This window comes from Lynx canadensis, chromosome B3, assembly GCF_007474595.2.
Source record: "Lynx canadensis isolate LIC74 chromosome B3, mLynCan4.pri.v2, whole genome shotgun sequence".
NCBI classification, from domain to species: domain Eukaryota; kingdom Metazoa; phylum Chordata; class Mammalia; order Carnivora; family Felidae; genus Lynx; species Lynx canadensis.
Window position 1 is genome coordinate 103,719,667 of NC_044308.2, and position 21,201 is coordinate 103,740,867.

Here is a 21,201-nt window from a genome sequence, read left to right on the forward strand (position 1 = left end):
ATTATAGAATATACAGAAAGTTCTTTATCTAGTCTTTTATTATATAAACCCTTGATTTTTTAAAGTTGGAGATATAACATAAAAAATATAATTCAGTGAAGGCTTTTCTATAGAGTACAAACCTGAGGAGGCGCAAATATTTTCCTTGCAGATTGACGGATACACAGATGGGGGTGCCCTCACACCCTGCTGTCCGTGATCTTAGCTGGCGTCTTTTTTATTTTTCCAGTCTTCATTTTTTTCCTTTTTCTTTTTCCAGCTTATTGAGATACAATTGACATATAATACTGTGTAAGTTTAAGGTATATAGGATGATGATTTGATATATGAGGTTACCACAATGCGGTTCTTAACACATCCATCACCTCATGTAGTTAAAATGTGTGTGCGTATGTGTTGAGAACTCTTAAGATCTATTCTCATAGCATCTTTCAAATGTACAGTACAATACTATAATGACCATCCCCCAGACTTACTCATTTTATAACTTTCTCATTTTATAACTATTTGCACACTTTGACCACATTCACTCACTTCCCTCAATCCCTAAACCCCACCTCTAGTGATCACCAATCTACTCTGTGTTTCTGGGAGTTCAGTTTTTTAGATCCCACGTATAGGTTAGGTCATTCAGTATTTGCCTTTCTCAGTCTGACTTATTTCATTTAGCATAATACTGTCAAGTTTTATCCATGTTGTTGCAAATGGCAGAATTTCCTTCTTTTTTGTGGCTGAATAATACTCCATATTATGTATGTATATATGTTTTCTCTTAGGAATTTTATAGTTTCAGGTCTTTCAATCAAGTCTGTAATCCATTTTGAGTTAATTTTGTCTGTGGTGTAAGATAGTGATCCAGTTTTATTCTTTTGCATGTGACTGTCTGGTTTTCCTAACACCATTTTTTGAAAAGACTGGTCTTTTCCCCTTGTGTATTTTTGCCTCTCTGTCATAAATTAATTAACCATGTGTGCCTGGGTTTATTTCTGGGCTCTGTATTCTGTTCCATTGATCTATGTCTGTTTTTACCCCAGTGCCATACTGTTTTAAATACTGTAGCTTTATAGTATAGTTTGAAAAGCCTGCAGCTTTGTTGTTTTTTTTTTCAAGATGGCTTTGGCTATTTGGGATCTTTTGTGGTTTCATACAAGTGGATTGTTCTATTTCTGTGAAAAATGACTTTGGAATTTTGTTAGAGATTGCATTGAATCTGTAGACTGCTTTGCATGTTTTAACAGTCCTAACTCTTCCAATCCATGAACATAGAATGTCTTCCCATTTATTTGTGTCTTCTTTAGTGTCTTTAATCAGTGTCTTATTGTTTTCAGTGTATGGGTCTTTCACCTCCTTAGTTAAATTTATTTGTAGGTAGGGGCACCTGGGTGACTCATTTGGTTGAGTGTCCGAGTCTTGATTTCCACTCAGGTCATGATCCCAGGGTTGTGGGATTGAGCCCACATCAGGCTCCATGCTGAGCATGGAGCCTGCTTAAGATTCTCTTTCTCTCTTCCTCTTGCCTGCTCACTCTCTAAATAAATAAATAAATAAATAAATAAATAAATAAATAAATAAATAAAATTATTTAAAAAATTATTTGTAGGTATTTTATTCTTTTTTGATGCAATTGTAAACAGAATTGGTTTCTTAATTTCTCTTCCTGATAGTTCATCGTTACTGCATAAAAAGAAAGCAACAGATTTTTTTATATTGATTTTGTACCCTGCAACTCTACTGAATTCGGTTAGTAGTTCTGACAGCTTTTTGGTGGAGTCCTTAGGGTTTTCATTATATAAAATCGTGTTATTTACAAATAGTGACAGTTTTACTTTTTCCTTTCCAATTGTATGCTTTTTATATTTTTTCCTGCCTAATTGCACTGGCTGGGACTTCCAATACTATGTTGATTAAGAATGTTAAGAGTGGGCATCCTTGTCTTATTCCTGATAATAGTGGGAAAGCTTTTAGCTTCTCACTGTTGAGTATGATGTTAGCTGTGGGCTTGTCACGTATGGCCTTTCAGTGACCATATACCTACTTTGTTGGAAGTTTTTATGGTAAATGAATTTTATAAGTGGTTTTTCTGCATCTGTTGAGATGATCATATGATTTTTATCTTTCACTCCATTAATGTGGTGTGTCATGTTGATTGATGTGCAGATGTTGAATCATCCTTGCATCCCTGGAATAAATCCCACTTGATCACGGTATATGATCCTTTAAATGTATTGTCAAATTGAGTTTACTAATATTTTGTTGAGGATTTTTGCATTGATGTTCATCAGGGATATCTGATATGGCCTATAATTTTCTTTTTTCTTTTCCCTTCCTTCCTCCCTTCCTTCCTTCCTTCCTTCCTTCCTTCCTTCCTTCCTTCCTTAACTTTTAACATTTTATTTAATTTTTTTTTTAATTTTTTTTTTCAACGTTTATTTATTTTTGGGACAGAGAGAGACAGAGCATGAACGGGGGAGGGGCAGAGAGAGAGGGAGACACAGAATCGGAAACAGGCTCCAGGCTCTGAGCCATCAGCCCAGAGCCCGACGCGGGGCTCGAACTCACGGACCGCGAGATCGTGACCTGGCTGAAGTCGGACGCTTAACCAACTGCGCCACCCAGGCGCCCCTTGACATTTTAATTATAATGTGTGTTGGTGTGGGTCTCTTTGGGGTCATCTTCTTTGGAACTCTCTGGGCTTCTTGGATCCAGATGTCTCTTTCCTTTCCCAGGTAAGGGAAGTTCTCAGCAATTATTTCTTCAAATAAGCTTTTTGCCCCTTTCTCTCTTCTCCTTCTGAGACCCCTATAATACACATGATTTTCTACTTGATGTTGTCCTGTGAATCTCTTAAGCTATATTCACTTTTACAACTTTTTTCTTGTTGCTGCTTGGTTTGGGTGAGTGCCACTCCCCCTATTTCAGCTCACTGATTCTATCTGCTTCATCCAGCCTGCTCTCGAACTCCTATAGTGTATCTTTCAGTTCAGTTATTGTATTCTTCCATTTTGTGACTTTGGTACTGCCTTATGTTTATGTCTTTGTTGAACTTCTCACTGTGTACGTCCATTCTTCTCCCAAGTTTGGTGAGCATCTGTATGACCGGTACTTTTAACTCTTTGTCAGGCAAGTTACTTATCTCTGTTTGATTAAGATTTTTTTCCCCAGGGTTTTATCTTGTTCTTTCATTTGAAATGTATTCCTCTGTCTCCTCATTTTACTTGACTCTCTGAGGTTGATTCTTTATACTAGGCAAAATGGCTGCCTCTCCTAGTCTTGCAGGAGTCACATCGTGTAGGGGATGTACCTCATTGTTTAACCTTGCTCTAGTTGTCTCTCAAGCCTTTATGATTGTCTGAGCAGCCTGGGCTTTCCTTGGTAGGTTCCAGTTATTGTGTCAAGGCCTGTGAGTGTTCCAGACAGAGGGATCTCAGCACCTAGTTTCAGGCTGATTGGAAACTAGAACTTCAATTAGCATCTTTAATGTATGCAAATATATATATATATATATATATATATATATATATATAGTCCCATGGGACTGTAATCATAGGCCTTGCTGGCCTCCAGACCAAGCAATCTGGAGGCCTCCGCTTAGGGACTGATGCAAATTCGGGGCTCTAGACGAGTATATGAGCTTCTTTCTGGGAGATGCCAGCAAGCTGTAGTGAGGCCAGGTGAGAGCTCAAAGATGGTATCCTTCAGCCAGCGTTCCCTGAGAGCACTTCTGTAGCCTTTAGATGTGTGGTAAATCTAAAACTTCCCCACCCCTCAGGCTGAAGTTTTTTCACAGGAAGACCAAGGGTGTGTTTTAGTCTGTTGTCAGTGCAGCCCCTCGGGGATGGTAGCTTGTTAAGAACCGTCTTTCCAATGGTTTCAGACCCATAGGACTCCTAAACGCAATCCCCCTTGATCACCAGATCCACGCACTGAAGGGGCATCCCCTGTGTGGGCTGTGCACACTGGCTGGCTTTGGTAGAGCCACGATGGAGTGGCACACAGGAATGGGACGCACTCACTGGCAATAACAGGGTCAAGGAAGAACGCCAGAAATGGTACCCTCCAGCGTCTCTGTCCTCAGAGAGAGTTCTACCAGGCTTCTGCACCTACAGCAGACATTTTAAGATTAACAAATGAGGGGCGCCTGGGTGGCTCAGTCGGTTGAGCGTCCGACTTTGGCTCAGGTCATGATCTCGCGGTCCGTGAGTTTGAGCCCCCCGTCAGGCTCTGTGCTGACCGCTCAGAGCCTGGAGCCTGTTTCAGATTCTGTGTCTCCCTCTCTCTCTGCCCCTCCCCCGTTCATGCTCTCTCTCTGTCTCAAAAATAAACGTTAAAAAAAAAATTAAAAAAAGATTAACAAATGAATCTTCTTCACTTACAGTCTAGCACTTTCTAGACTGCTGCTTCTGTACCAGGTTTTGGGGCGAGTGAGTCTACACGTTGAGCCCTTAAGAACAGAGTCTCTGTTTCCTACAGCACCGTGAATTTCCTGAATGTTTGCCCCTTTGGCTTTCAAAACCAGACATTTGGTGGGGGGTTGTTACTCTGGTGCAGGTTCCAAAGGTTGGGGTGCCTTATGTGGGGCACAAACCCCATACCCCTCAGGGAGAAGTCCTGTATGTACGAGATCCCTCCTGACTGTGGGTTGCAGCATTGGGGTGAGGTTTTCTGTAAGACCATGTCTCTGCCTCTTCTATCCGTTTTCAGGTGGCCCTTTTGTTCTTCGTTGTGGAGGCGCTTGTTCAGGTAGTTTTCAGGTCTTTGTAAATTTGTGTCCGTGGGAGGAGGTGAGTTCAGAATCTTCCTACCCTGCCATCTTGAACTGCCTCCTGATTACTAAAGCTTTGTAATGTAGTTTGAAATCAGGAAGTGTGATGCCTCCAGCTTCATTCCTCTTTTGCAAGATTGTTTTGGCTATTTGGGGTCTTTTGTGGTTCCATACAAATTTTAGGGTTCATTTTTCTATTTCTGTTAAAAATGCCATTGGAGGGGCGCCTGGGTGGCGCAGTCGGTTAAGCGTCCGACTTCAGCCAGGTCACGATCTCGCGGTCCGTGAGTTCGAGCCCCGCGTCAGGCTCTGGGCTGATGGCTCGGAGCCTGGAGCCTGTTTCCAATTCTGTGTCTCCCTCTCTCTCTGCCCCTCCCCCGTTCATGCTCTGTCTCTCTCTGTCCCAAAAATAAATAAACATTGAAAAAAAAAATTTTTAAAAATAAAAATGCCATTGGAATCTTGACAGGGATTTCATTGAATCTATAGACGGCTTTGTGTATTATGGACACTTAAAAATTTTTAATTCTTCCAATCTGTGAACGAGGGATATCTTTCCATTTATTTGTGCCCTCTTCAGTTTCTTTCATCAATGCCTTCTAGTTTTCAACGTATCGATTTTTCACCTCCTTGGTTAAATTTATTGCTAGATATTTTATCGGTTTTGATGCTATTGTAAATGAGATAATTTTCTTTTTTTTCAGGCAATTTATTTTTAGTCTGTAGAAACACAACTAATGTTATGCATCAATTTTGTATCCTGCAACCTTACTGAATTCATTTATTAGTCTAACAGATTTTTGGTGGCGTCTTCAGGATTTTCTCTATATAAGATCATGTCATCTGCAAACAGAGACAGTTTTCCTTCTTCCTTTCTGATTTGGATGCCTTTTATTTCTTTTTCTTGCCTGAATACTCTGTAGTACTTCCAGGACTGTGTTTAACAGGAGTTGGTAAGAGTGGGTGCCCTTGTCTTATTCCTGATCTTAGAGGAAAATCTTTCCTTCTTTCACCATTGAGTATGATGTTAGCTATGGACTTGTCATATGCGGACTTTGTTATGTTAAAGTAGACCCCGGATCAATTAAACCAGAATTATTTTAGGGTGGGATCAGCTACTGGCTCAGCCCTGCAGGTGGGTGAACCCTGGCTGGGATCTCTGTTTGGGCACCGCTGCCAGGAGGGACACCATCTGCCAAATCTGAGCACTGGTTGCTGAAAACCCTGCTCCCCGTCTCCTGTCCGTGTGATCCCAGTGGTTGAGCCCAGCCAACCCCTTTCCCCCACCATGGTCCTCATGAGGTGAGAACTGAATGAGCCTCCTGGGAAGTGTCCTGCATGTTGGGGGAGCTGGATGTCCATCTGGGACTGTCTTTTCCCACTGGAAAAACTAGCCCCAGGGATGCTCTGCCAGTGCAGTGCAGTGCTGGCCTGGGGGTGGGGTGATGCAGTCAGAGTGCTCCTCCTTCTTCCTAACACGGCCCTTCTTAGTCCTTGTGGTGCACAGTGCGCTTCAGCCTCACCCCTAAATCCTGGGATTCTTCACAATGATGTCTTGTCTATGGATAGTTGCTAGCTGGTGTTTTTGTGGGGAATACTGAAGTCAGGAATGATCTATGTTGCCATCTTGGTGGCCTTATGCGTAGATAGGCTTCTGACATCAGAGAAGGTGCTTTCAGATACCAGAGCAGTGCATTGACAGTCAGGAACTTAAAAAGTAAATGTCTTCAGGCGCCTGGGTGGCTTAGGCGTCCGACTTCAGCTCAGGTCATGATCTCACCGTTTGTGGGTTCGAGCCCCACGTTGGGCTCTGTGCTGACAGCTCGGAGCCTGGAGCCTGCTTCGGATTCTGTGTCTCCCTCTCTCTCTGCCTCTCCCCCACCCACGCTCTGTGTCTCACTTTCAAAAATAAATAAATATAATAACAAAAAAAGGAAATGTCTTGTGTTAGTTAATTGAAAGAAGAGCCATATTCTTTCTATGAAACATGCAGGACTCAGAGTTGATAAGGTGGGAGCCTTGTCTGAGAGCCTGTTTTTCCCATACTTAGGTCAGCTACTGATGCATGATGACATTTTGGGAAGTATGACTCTTCAAAGGGCATTTCATTTTCACTAGTTAAATAGCAGAGGCTAGAATAAGGTCTACCCGTAAAGTGACAGGGTACTTGGATCTCACTGGTCAGGTGATTTGAGGCAGAGTACGAAGTCCTGAGTCAGTTGGTTGCAACCCTCGCTACTCAGATTACCTAGGAAGCTTTTAAAAAGTGTGTATATGTGTGTACATATATGTATACGCATGTATACATCCATGTATATATATATATATATATTGTGTGTGTGTGTGTGTGTGTGTGTGTATTTATGCTGATCCCACCCTAAAATAATTCTGTTTGAATTGGTCTGGGGTGAAGCCCAGGCATTAATATTTTCAAAAAGCTCTGCAGATGATTCTAATGTCTGTGCAGCTAGAACTCTGAGCCACTCTCCAGTGCTCTCTGAAAACGCTCTCATGTAATTGTCTCCCTGTGTATTTCCCCCACAAAAGGAAAATTGTGCATCGTGCCACTTTAAATCAAACTTTACAACATGTAGGAACTGTCAAAATATAAACATTTGCTTTATTTAAAATTACTTTTAAGAATAGCAAAGACATGTTATCCGATTAGCTATTTCTTATACTCTTTTCATGCATCATTTTTGTGCATCTCATTACCTCTTTAGAAATATCTAATGAAATCAGTACTATAATAAAAACACTCCATTTTCAATTAAGAGTGTTTATTTGAAAATGTTAATATAAGTCAACTGCTTGTTCTACTTCTGGTGAATGTGAACCTTGGTTCTTGTATTCATTGTCACATATGAATTTTCCTTTTTTGTAAAGGAAAAGTTGGCAATTTCCAATTATGATATTTGTAAGAGACTCCCTTTCCCAATTACTAAAGCAACCACTCTTTGAGTCTTTAGCATATCAGAATTCTTTTGGATATAATCTTTATGAGACTTTGTCAGTACTGTCCTTTATTTTAGAAATGTGCAGATGAAAAAATACATTCTCATACGAACGTAACAGCATTGTTACATACAACAAATTTCCATCAGTACTCCTTCCTATATGTAAACTGAGGAGAAAGCATTTGGATGAGCTGGGAGGTAATTTAAAAGCTAGCTTCATTTGTGCCCACTATTTCCACAAAATATCCAAAACCCTTGTAGAGAGAATCATATCATCAGTGTGTAATCACAAGAGAGAATATAGTTGAAGCCTACTCCCGATGATGGTGGTGAAGTGAATTGGTATTAGAGTAATACATGTCATGACATGGTTTTAAATATAAAACATGCAATCCACATGATACTCAGGAGTCTTCACTAATATTATTTGCTTCACCTGCCATGCAAAGGAATTCAGGCTGATGCAATTCTCTAGTAATCCACAGGACTCAGAAGGTTTAACATAGGATTCTGGGGTAACTTAACTATAAATTGAGAGATCAGCTCTGAGTAAACATTTTGGTGTTTTCCTCGCTGTGTTCTGGAAGTTCGGGGATGAAGGGACTAAAATAAACGTTGTTAGACAACCCAATGTGCTCTGATGCAGGAACTCTCCCTGGGCTCTTTGTTGAAGCTGAGTCTGTGCTTCGGTGCTGGCTTGTTGCCCTATGTCTACCTTCCTGTCTCGTCCTACCTCAATCAAGCCCGTTGGACCTGGGGAGACCAGACAACATTGCTAGGATTTTTGACGCATTTTCTCAGGGAAGAATATGGAACATTCAGTCTGGTAAATTTATATTTAAAACCCTTTTGGGGCACTGGGCTGGCTCAGCTGGTAGAGCACGTGACTCTTGATCTCCGGGTTGTAAGTTCAAGTCCCATGTAGGGTGTACCGATTACTTAAAAAATAAGATAAACTCTTAAAAATAAGTAAAACACTTTTAAGGAAGTAAATGGCAAAATTTCAGTGTTCTGCCTGGGCTTTGACTGAAAAAAACAATATTTATCAATGACAGTACAGAGAATTTTCATTTCAGTTATTTACATAACAGACTTACTCCTTGGAATATGGCCTTTAACAGACATTAGAAAAAAATTGGAATCCCCAAACCTGACATCATAATGTCATATATCCTGAATATATTTCTCAGCATGACAAAGTTAAAAAGATTCTGCCGCCAGCACCTGAAACACTTCATTCTTAGCATCGGGTATCACTTTGGTCCCTCAGTCTGTGATTTAAAAATATTTGGAAAGATTAAAGAAAAAAAAAAACCTCAAAATTTTTAATCTACCTCGACCAAAACACTTTCTTTTTTCACATTTGACAAATAGTGTTCGTGGTACTATTTACTGTCATACCTATGTGTAAATACTTTATAAAATATAATTTCACTAAAATTGCGTTATAAAAGTTCAAAAGGCCCTACTGTCCCTAAAACAGAAATCAGGGCAAAACACTGAGTGTGGTTATGGTAAAGGTTATCTGAAGAATAGGAGGACAAATTCATGGTTTTTTTGTTTTTTGTTTTTTTTGTTTTTTGGGTTTTTTTTCAACGTTTATTTATTTTTGGGACAGAGAGAGACAGAGCATGAACGGGGGAGGGGCAGAGAGAGAGGGAGACACAGAATCGGAAGCAGGCTCCAGGCTCCGAGCCATCAGCCCAGAGCCTCACGCAGGGCTCGAACTCACGGACCGCGAGATCGTGACCTGGCTGAAGTCGGACGTTTAACCGACTGCGCCACCCAGGCGCCCCTGTTTTTTGTTTTTAAGAGAGACAGTTGTCTCGGATTTTTCTTTCATGGTTTGTGTTTTTTGTGCCTTCTACGAAGGCAAATCTCCGAACACTACATGTTATTTGACACCATTGATAGAAAATTCTAAACCATACAAAAACTAAACAGTCTATTACTCAAGGAGATATACAAAAGAAGTAGAACTATATATTATTAGAAAGTAGGGGAATAATTAACACCAAACTCAAGGTAATAGTTACCACTGGGGGGTAAGAAAAGCGAGGCTTGTGAGTGCTTTGTGAGATACCCTATGGAATTGGTGCAGTCCTGTTTCTTAAGTGAATGGTGGCTCTGTAGACTTTAAAAAAAAACTGTTTATCTCTTAAATACACATTATATATGTTATTTGTATGGAGGAGATATTTCATAATAAAATAGGTTAATGAAAGGATAATTATTAATTACTTCTTGACTTAGAAAGTTTGATACTTTAAATTTATACTCTGGCTTACTTATATTGGTTATTCCATTACAATATTGCTTGAGGGCCATTCCAGATTTGAAATTTGTATAATTCACATGTAATTGTGAAATTATAGACTAACATGTGATAATGAGCTCTAATCAAAGTGCCTTAAAGAGACTCCGTAACAAAAGTGTTGTAAAGTCTGTTAATTCATTAATGTGTTAATCATTCCTGCTGGAAATATTTTAACTGATTTTTAGCCAATCATTATTTCTGCATTAATTCTTCCTAAAGAAAGTGTTTAGTTTTCATTGACTTCTCTGCAAAAACTCAGTAAGGCTCTGAAGTAAAGACTGAATACAGAGAGATGTTGCTTTGTCTATTTAAAACACGCATATTTAAAATCAAGGTAGTTAAAATACAATAGCCTAACAAAGCTTCAGTTTAATGCTTGCACAAGTAAATTTTTCTCTTTTATGTTTAGGCCAAATCTGAAATAGGATCCAGTATGTCTGAAATTTTGCTGTGAGTATGAAATATTTGAAACTGTGTTTTGTTTTGTTTTTAAGTTTATTTATTTATTTTTGAGAGAGAGAGGGAGAGCGTGCATATACAGGGGAGGGGCAGAGAGAGAGAGGGAGAGAGAGAATCCCAAGCAGTCTCTGGCTGTCAACGCAGAGCCCCATTTGGGGTCGATCTCACAAACCCTGAGATCATGACGTGAGCCAAAATCGAGAGTCAGATGCTTAGCTGACTGAGCCACCTAGGCGCCCCTGAAACTGATTTTAAGTAAATTCTCTATTCATTCCGTTAACTGAATTTTGGGATTTCTGGGTTTATCTCTTTGTGAAGCAGTATGTCTGAGAAGTAGCTTTAGCCTGTACAGGTAACAGTTGTGTGTGTATACTGTCAAACATTCTAGCATTTCCTTCAATAAGGTAAAGATTGAAGTGAGTAATAAATACAGCAGTTATTAAGAGACTATGTAGAACCTATGCAACTAAAATGTTTCAACTTTCATTTGGATACGAAATTACCCAATGCACTGTTTCTTTATACATAATTTATTCTTTGTTCTGGTTTTATATATGCTTTTTTTTCAGAGATATTTTATAACATTGTATTTAGCAATTTGATTATTTTATTTTTATTTAGAATTGAGCTATGTTCTTTAATTATTCAGAGCTTTATTTACTTGATGTCTCTTAAGACTTTTTCTTGGGGCGCCTGGGTGGCGCAGTCGGTTGAGCGTCTGACTTCAGCCAGGTCACGATCTCGCGGTCCGTGAGTTCGAGCCCCGCGTCGGGCTCTGGGCTGATGGCTCAGAGCCTGGAGCCTGTTTCCGGTTCTGTGTCTCCCTCTCTCTCTGCCCCTCCCCCATTCGTGCTCTGTCTCTCTCTGTCCCAAAAATAAATAAACGTTGAAAAAAAAAATTAAAAAAAAAAAAAAAAGACTTTTTCTTTAGGCTGTCCTTAAGCTCTGTTTTGGACTTAAATATTTTTAATATCCAGCCTTTTTTAGAGCCAGGTTAAGCAAATAAATTTCATCTGCGTTACCCACTAGGGTTCTTGGAAAAATGGGTTAATATTTGCTTTAAAACCCACACAGATTAAGACAACTTGAAAAATATCCATACCAATCCTTTACTATTTTTATAATATTTTCAATATAAAATTATGGCAAATAGTCTTCTATCACAGGTGATCTCCTAAGTAATTATTAATGTGGGATTCCCAGGACTATTTGAAAACCATTTTTAAAATATGGGGAGAATATTTTAACTCTGTATACAAGGCAGTTCATAGGTTCTCACAGTTTCTGTCTTGTTAACTTGCTAGCTTGTTTGCTTCCTGCCATCCTTCCTTTCTTTTTAAATGACCTTTTTCCCTACTCCCAAAATATGATGCATAATCATTATAAGAAGTTTAGAAAATCCAGGTAAGCAAAAATAAGAAAATTAAAATTATTATAATTCCAACATACAGAGATAACCACCGGTAACATTTTTGTCTGTGTCCTTCCAATATTTCTTCTATTTTTGTTTTTAAAAATGGCATCGTAATATGCATACTGTTTTATTAGCCTGCTGGTTTTCATTTTATACTGTAATTTGAAAACACTTTCCTGGTACCAATTATTCTTCTGTAACCTTTTGTTGGTTCTCACAACTAATTTTGAATATTTTTTTTTTATGTCTGACTGACCCTTTCGTGGGTCCTTCTTCTTTTTCGTTTGGAGAGAAGGTTGCCAGAAGCTCAGTTATAAAGACAGCTTTACCAGTGGCCGTGGACCTTCATTTTATTCTGCTTTGCTCCATGCCAGACGACTCACTGCTGCTCTCTTTTACCCACCTCCCAGGGTTGTTATCACACTGAAGATTACTAGTATATTTTACCTTCACAAATCCCACCTGAACTCCAAAGAGCTCTCAAGAGTAAGGCACCTTTGTGAAGGCGCCTGGGTGGCTCAGTTCGTTGAGCATTAGACTTCGGCTCAGGTCATGATCTCACAGTTTGTGATTTGAGCCCTGCGTTGGGCTCTGTGCCGACAGCTCGGAGCCTTTCGGATTCTCTCCCCCTCTCTCTGTGCCCCTCTCCTCCCTCTCTCTTTCCCAAAAATAAAGAAACATTAAAAAAAAAAAAAAGAGTAATGCTGGACTTTACATCTAACTTTTATTAGGTGCACATAAAGGTCATCTATTGGGGAACACAAAAGCTTCCTTTATAGTGAAGGAATAGCAGTTAGGTAATATGCCCAGGAAAAAGACATGACAAAAGTAATGACCACTCACACCCATGCTATTTGTTCAAACCAGATCATAATGTAGAATGGAGGCTTAATCCTAGCACTCTCTGACTGAGGGAGAGAATTTCTAGCCTTTAATTGTTTCAGGTGGACAGGAGTGTTGAGAGAAGCAACTCATAATTAACCTACTAGAAAATCCTTCAAAATGATGGGACCTAATCATCTATCCTTTTCCAGTCAAGCAAATTAAATTCTTTCCCCATGCATATCTCTAAATTGCAATCCTGTACAAGGAAATTATTGAATCTAACCCTAGGCAGTGACCATGTTTTAGAGCTAACACTTAAGCAACAGATCTCTAAGAATTAATTTTGAGACTGACTTCATTCCTTTTGAAGAATGGTTTGAAATGGGCCTCATGCTGGAATCAATTTTTCAAGTGTATTTGAAAATGGGTAAGAATATCTTCTCATAGTAGATGAGTCTCCATTAGTAAAAGACACATTGTGTGGTTTCCATAATTATGGCATCGCATTTTCTCCAGCAAAATTGCCGGTAGGGAGAAGAAAGTTCTTTGAGATGGTGTATAGAGTCGTTTCTTTTCTGAAAAGTGGAGACTGCTAGAGCTACTTTAGAACTCAGAAAGCAGTTGGAAAATCCTTATTAGTTAATGGAAGAATTTAGTTTAATTATAGGAAAAAGAATACATTTCTCAGAGATGGCTTCAACATTTTTGAACCACATAATATAGAAAACAAGGAAGCCTTTTAAGGGAGATCACCTCTCTTGTTCTTGTTTCCTTTTTTATGATTGGATCTCCAGAAAATTATTTGAATTTATTTTGTTTTCAATTAGGAAATCACAGGAGGCCATGTGTACAATGCTGACAGAAGTTCAAAAACCCATTTCTGATGACTTCTTACCAAACCAATCAGAGGATACAAATTGGTTTATGATATCGATACACCATACCAATATTACAAATACAGAAGAATTACTTGCTCTGATCCTAAGCCAAATATAAAATTGGTAACCCAGTGTTACAATTGGAAAACATCTTGGAACTATTTAACCCTTGGGGTGCCTGGGTGGCTCAGTGATTAAGCATCAGACTTCAGCTCAGGTCATGATCTCACAGTTCGTGAGTTCAAGCCCCACGTTGAGCTCTGTGCTGCCGGCTCAGACCTGGAGTCTGCTTTGGATTCTGTGTCTTCCTCTCTCTCTGTCCCTCCCCTGCTCACATTCTGTCTCTCTCTCTCTCAAAAATAAACAAACGTTAAAAAAGAAATTTAAAAAAAGAACTGTTTAACTCTTTTCTTGTGGTACCTTTTCTCCCAAATTTAAAATGAGAAGACAAAGTAATTTTAAAATCTGACTCCAGCCCTTAAAACTATTCAGTGCGTTATCAGGTGTGTCTTACAAATAATGTTTTATTTGGAACTAACCATGTTTGTTTTCTACCAACAATAAGTTAGATTGTCTTTTACAGTTCTCAAGTAACAAGTATGAGGACCCAACTCTCATTCAACATTCAAGCCCTCGCAGTTTGGGCAAATATATCTTTAGCAAGAAAGTGAGTAATATAATTTTTCCCTATTCTCTTCCCCATATTCACTAATTCCATTCATATTTTAATATGTCATTGTAGAACATTGCAAGTATTATTTTATATTAAATATAAATGACTGACACTTCTGTTACAGCAAATTTGTATTGCTTTCTTGCTAGTTTTTTTTTTTTTCTTGATTATAAATTAATGATTTTGGAAGATTGAGCATTCATCACATTACAATCTAAGTAAGCAAGTCATTTGATGTCTTAAACTTCTGGTTTGATCCCGTACTCTGCCCATAGCTACTTATTGTTGCATTGCAAAAGAAGTAAGCCATAATTTGAATTCCTGTGAAGAAAAAAGTAACCTCTGATGATAAAAGAAAACCTGAAAAATGCAACACTCCCTTAATTTTTTGTTCATTTACTTTCTAGTCTAAGTGTTTTATGTAAATTTATACATGTACATACATTTGTAGTTGTGTTTCCTTGGCACTTAACGTTACATTGTGAACATTTTCCCGTATCATAAAAACACTTAAAATCATTTAAACGTCTGTGTAAAACTCCATTCTGTGACCTAGGAGAATTAACTTTTAACTATTTGAGACTTTGCAGATTGCTTCCACTCTTTCTGCTACAAGTAATATTAAAGCATTTTTATGGATTAACCTTTATCCACATTTCTGGTTTTTCTTAAAGATTTACACTTACATATCAAATTGCTAGGTCAATGAGTGTGATTATTTTTAAGGCTCTTCATATATATTATCAAAGTATCTTTTCTTGAAGATTATAATAACACGTGCTTTCGCAGTATTACGTCCTCACCAATATTGAGATTTGTCATTGTAAAATCTTCTTATTTTGATGCATGACATTATTCCTTTGTTTTGCGTATGTTTAATTGCATCTCCGATTTAACAAGATTAATAATCTGTATTTCTTCTGCAAATCTTAACTTTCTATCTGTTGCTGTATAGTTCCAAGTGAAGTCGTCTGTGATATGTATTACAATGTGTAGTGAATGACTATGTTTTGGTTATATGTTCCCACTCAGATTTCTTTCAACTGAGATCTTTCTTTGTCCCTAGTTAAAAATGGAAAGTTTTATGGGTCTAATTTTTTTTCCCTGTAGTTTAAACCTATGTGATATTGTCATTAATATTCATGCATATAAATAATTTTGGACATATTTAAATTTTTTTATAGGGACAGACAGAACCCATCATCAGTATGGCTTTTTACTGGAATGTTTTGCATTTATTCATTGTTCTTCGCTTGGAGAGCGAATTTAGATATTTCAAAACCACTTTTCATGGGTGTGGTAAGTTTGACTTGGATATGGCCCTTTGACCCAAAAGGTGATTAGGAATGTACAATCTTGTCTTCACGAATCTTGTAGAAGAGCGACTTATCTTAGAATAGTTAAAATTGTGTGTAATTTATTATAGATCAAAAATTATTAGCGTATTCTCTTTGTAGTAGAAATTATAAATGTAGATAGCTCTTCTCTGATGGCGGAAACCAATGCAGTGTATGTGTGTGTTCGAGAGGCCTAATAAATAATACCCTATTTGATCATCTTGAGTTCTGAATCATCTGAGAAATGAGATAAACCAGGGTGAATCACCTTTATCACTGATCACTCTGAGATTGGAGAGTGTGGTTTATGTCTGTGGGCAAGGGGGCTTCCTCATAGCACATCCTGGAATGGACAGACCCACCCACTAGTCACAGGCAGCTCTGTCCAGGGCAAGACCCTCCCCACCCCACACCCGCCCCACTGGCATCACAGGGACAGAGTCTGCCCCTGGACAGGTGCATCCTGTAGGCAGATCACTTCCAAGAGAAAGAGGAAAGGGGAGGGCTCTGCGGACCCACCCTCAGCTCCCAGATTCCCCCCCCCCCCAGCTCAGTGCCTGCACCCCTCGGGAAAGAAGTGAGGGGTGTTACATTGGTGGAGCTTCCCACGTGGGAGGAGACATCAGGAGCAAAGCAAAAGCATTTCTCCACCCCCTCCACCTTACAAGTGGCAGGAGTTCAAGGCGCAGGCCACGGGATTGAAAAGAACGTGTGGATCCAAAAAGGGAGATTCGTGTGTCAAACGGGAAAGGGGAAATATTTGAAAATTGAAAGCTAGAGGGACTTGGAGTCGGATGGGGGAAAGTCAGTTAACAAGACCTGCGTGACAGCAATAGGCACAGGCGGTGTATTTTTTAAGTCGACAGGTGCCTGATTGGTTGCATAAAGCAGCCAGCCGGACGTGCTGCTCTTGTGTCTCTTGCACAGGTAGAAAGATTCTGGATGCAGAGCAACGCTGTGGTGGCCGTGCTCGCCGGCGTCGGCTTTGCCGCGCTAGTTTCTGAGAGCAACCGAGTGCTGAACACCAGTGGGCTTCAGTGTCTGGAGTGGCTTTCAGCAACGCTTTTTATAATGTACCAAATATATTCTAATTTCAGGTAACACATGCTTAATTTTATGAAAAGTCTCACCCAAACAAGAGACGTTTGGATGTTTAGATCCTCGGACTTTGTTGCACCTGTAACCTCCACTGGTTTTCAGAGTGAGACGGCTTGGTCTGGATGCGGTGCTTCTGACTGAACAGAATCTCAGCCTGACTGATGCGTAGTTTCAGGGCGTTGCCAGCAAGGCTTTGGGTGGCGCATATCAACCAGTTGTATATTTTCCCCTAGGGAGCCCTAGAGAGACTTTGTAGGATCTGGAGGATGCGTCCGTGATGTGTCCATGATCTAAAATACCACTTGGGGGCGCCTGGGTGGCTCAGTCGGTTAAGCGTCCGACTTCAGCTCAGGTCACGATCTCGCGGTCTGTGGGTTCAAGCCCCGCGTCGGGCTCTGGGCTAATGGCTCAGAGCCTGGAGCCTGCTTCTGATTCTGTGTCTTCCTCTCTCTCTGCCCCTCCCCCGTTCATGCTCTGTCTCTCTCTGTCTCAAAAATAAATAAACGTTAAAAAAAAATTTTTTTTTTTAAATACCACTTGGATGGAGAGTAAAGGCATTTGGGCCTTTTTGTATGCCCTGAAATAATTCCCTTTATCCTTCAAAGATTTCATCTTTTGAGTAACACCTGGCCCTTTTCTAGTTCACTCCATAGCAGTGAATATTAATTATTTTGAAATCATTGAAGTTCTAAAAGTTTCTTCATTCTTATGCATTAGTATTATAGTATAGTATTAAAAATCTGTTTGATAACCATGCCAATGAAAACCTCAGTCTAACATAAGAGACGTCCACGTTTTAGATGATAGTTCATTTATTTCCATCAGCGTTGAGTAAACGTTACAGAGGTGGAAAGAGTCCACTGGAGTTTCATGATAGTGAGATTTGATTGGTATTGAAAAAAGTTTTTTTATTAATGTTTATTTCTGAGAGAGAGACAGAGACAGAGCATGAGCTGGGGAGGCCTGAGAGAGAGGGAGACACAGAATCTGAAGCAGGCTCTAGGCTCTGAGCTGTCTGCCCAGAGCCTGACATGGGGCTCAAACCCACGAACCACGAGATCATGACCTGAGCTGAAGTCAGACGCTTAACCGACTGAGCCACCCAGGTGCACTGATTGGTATTTTAAAAGGTTAAATTTCTGGGGCACCTGGTGGCTCAGGTACAACTCTTGATTTCAGCTCAGGTTGTGAGATCGAGCCCTGCGTGGGATTCTGTGCTGGGGGGGGGGGGGGGGGTGCCTGCATAAGATTCTTTCTCCCTCTCCCTCTGCTACTCATGTGCCTTCTCTCTCATAAATACATACATACATATATACATGCATATATACTTAAAGCCTTTAAAAAATAATGATTAAAAGGTTAGATGTCCCCTTTCAACTTAACTTTAAAAACTGATGTTCTTTATAATACCAGGGTAGAGCCAGTGTTGGGAAGGCTGCTTCACAGGAGGTCTGGTGGGAAGGGGACGTGTGTCCCAGGCACAACTCCACAGCTAGCTTAACAAGGGTCTGCAAAGCCCACATGTTTCCCACGTTTGTTTTATCCCAGTCTCCTCCTGACTCGGGTCTTTAGGGCAATCCAGGTTCGACATCAGGGATGCTTGTACAAGGCTGGGTTATTGTATTTTGTTTTGATTCTTGTATTTGTCCCAGGGGAATGGAATAGATAGCAACTTCACTAGGTGGCAAAATGTGAGGCATCACCCTGCAAAGTAGGGAATCATAGCAGGAAGCAGTTGCAGCAGTTTCAAAGGCAAGGGTTAATATTTTGTTCCTAGCAGTGTTCATTTGCTTTGTGACGCTAGCCCAGTGATTCAACTTTAGGCTGTGTGTCTCCAAACCATTAAATGTAACAGACCTGATAATAACAGGCAGGACATTGCTTGTTCCGTGTTTTGATACGTTTACTCTCTTGTAGTCTATTTCTTTTTTCATGGGAAGCTCTCAGAATTCATGCCAGTTTTCTTTGAAGTTAGAAAGTCCACTCCGTCACTGAAAAGAGTTGTACCGCTGTTGTTGGCAATAGCAAGAAATGCCTGGAGAGAAGTAAACAACTCAACCAGCTGTTCCTTCCCTTCCTTCTTGTTGGTGTCATTCCCTAATGAGTTAGTTCTCAGTCTAGAAAGGAGAGAAGAGACTATGGTGCGGGGGAAGTGGTGAAAAGGATCAACCTTGCATGCAAGAGAGTCAGACCAATGTCATACGAAGTTATGCCAGAAATTGGTAGATTTCCTTTTAATTTCTGAAAAGTCCTTTGGTCTAAATGAAGTTGACATGACATTACCTTGAATTCCAAGTGAAATCAGAAGACTTACTTCTTTTTAGTGAAATTGGGTGTGTTTTTAGGGGGGAAAAAGGACTTATTTCTAAGCACTAACTGATTCCCTTTTTATAGAAATGATAAATTCCAGAAGTAAAGCAGTCCACTGATTTTTGTTTAATTGCACAATCAGTTTTCTTTCAGATGATAGTGTTCTTTTTTCAAATATATTTATCTTCTTAAAAGATACAAATTAGGGGCACCTGGGTGGCTCAGTCGGTTGAGCGTCCGACTTCGCTCAGGTCACGATCTCACGGTCCGTGAGTTCGAGCCCCGCATCAGGCTCTGTGCTGACAGCTCAGAGCCTGGAGCCTGCTTCAGATTCTGTGTCTCCCTCTCTCTCTGGCCCTCCCCCCGTTCATGCTCTGTCTCTCTCTGTCTCAAAAATAAATAAATGTTAAAAAAAAATTTTTTAAAGATATAAATTAGAATACTTTGAAACACTACATGTAGAGTGCGTGATGGGAAAAGAATGGTGCAGAAAATAAATTCAGTCTTGTTCAAACTGTAGCAGTATGTTGCTATTTTAATGTTTCTTTATTCTTTTGTTTAGCATTTGTGACCAAAGGACCAACTATGTTATTGATAAATTTGCAAAGAACCTTCTAGCCTCTATGCCTCATGATGCAATTATCTTACTCAGAGGAGATTTGCCAGGGAATTCTCTCCGTTACATGCATTATTGCGAGGGACTGAGGCCAGATATTTCACTAGTGGATCAGGAAGTAAGTATGTGAAAAATATACTTAGAATATAGTAACAGTAATCGCTTTAAAGCAAATATTTTTTAAACTTTAACAGTGGATGGGTACAGTTTTCATGAAAACTCTTAGAATATACATCATGTTCTTTTGTTTATTTTAACTAATGTATAAGCCATATGAATTGGTTCCTTCTCATCTAAACAGAATGTTTGGGGGCGCCTGGGTGGCTCAGTAGGTTAAGTGTCCAACTCTGGCTCAGGTCATGATCTCACCGCTTGTGAGTTTGAGCCCCACATCAGGCTCTGTGCTGACAGCTCAGAGCCTGGAGCCTGCTTTGGATTCTGTCTCCCTCTCTCTCTGCCCATCTTCTGCTCACACTCTGTCTCTGTCTCTCTCTCTCAAAAGTAAATAAATATTTAAAAAAACTTTTCTAAACTGAATGTTTTAAGAATTAATGTTTTTCATGGTAGAATCAAATAATATATTTGGCCAACACAGCCATTCAAATTAACACTGCCCACTGGTCCAGAGATTAAAATATTTTAGGTTGAATATAAAATAAGTTATACTGCAGGTAAGTAAACATTTCATTCTAAGTAGAAATTATTAACCCCAATTCTGGTATAGAATTTTGAGTAAACTTTGTTGGTCTTGTGACAAAAATACGTTTGGAGAGGACTTGTGAAAATTTCCAGGTCTATTAAAACAATCTTCCAGAACTGAAGAAATATATTTAAACTATAAGATTTCTAATTTAAACCTTAAATACCTAAAAGGGAGCAAATCTATCTCTGGTGTTTTTAGAGCAGTCATCAGGGAAAGAGAATTCCTAATCTTTATACTAATCTTAATACTATGATTAGTTTGATTGAGCAAATGAGTAGGCACAATACTTAATAAATTTTGTTGAATTAATGAATAATTGGAATTTTTTGGAGAAAACTGGATAAACAGATTTGCAAATATGGGGAAACTTGCAAATTACACATTTTTTGTAAGCAGTTTGCTTTTATATCAGGTACACAAATTGATTAATTTGATCTTCAACCTAGCTTCTGACAAAAGCAAGGTTATTAGTTGATAATGTGGTATCCCACCATGATTTTAAAATACTGTTTAGGACGGCAGTCACTATCGTTGAAAAGCATGGATTTCAAAGTTAATTAGACCTAAATTCAAGTCCTCATTCTGTCACTTCCAGGATGTGTGACATGGGGCTAATGATTTTTCCTCTCAGAGCTTCTGTCTCCTGATCTATAAAATGGAAATGATCATCATTTAAGTTAGGATGCTTTTGAATGCAAGAAACAAAATACCTAAGAGTAGCTTAAACTATAGAGTATTTAATCTCCCGTAAGAAGTAGTCTGAAGATAGGAGGTTTTAGGATGGATAATACAAGCAGTTCAAGTGATGTCAGTGTTCCAGGCCCACTTTTCTACATCCATCTTGAACTGATG

At 39.3% G+C, this 21,201-nt stretch overlaps 1 protein-coding gene across 11 annotated transcripts in view; it reads left to right on the plus strand.

Annotated features, from left to right (window-relative positions):
* TMEM260 (transmembrane protein 260) overlaps window positions 1–21,201 on the plus strand; it is a 90,490-nt gene that overhangs the window by 28,527 nt on the left and 40,762 nt on the right. For 10 of the 11 annotated variants that reach the window (XR_003969563.2, XR_003969562.1, XM_030319187.1 and 7 more), the window contains 6 exons: window positions 8,366–8,545; window positions 10,446–10,486; window positions 14,196–14,279; window positions 15,470–15,584; window positions 16,550–16,719; window positions 19,593–19,764. Coding sequence is in view for 9 of the 11 variants with exons in the window: in XM_030319187.1 (XP_030175047.1) it covers window positions 8,366–8,545; window positions 10,446–10,486; window positions 14,196–14,279; window positions 15,470–15,584; window positions 16,550–16,719; window positions 19,593–19,764 (762 nt within the window). In the remaining 2 variants the exon portion in view is untranslated. The remainder of the gene's footprint in view (window positions 1–8,365; window positions 8,546–10,445; window positions 10,487–14,195; window positions 14,280–15,469; window positions 15,585–16,549; window positions 16,720–19,592; window positions 19,765–21,201) is intronic. The other variant, XM_030319183.1, reaches the window with a different exon arrangement.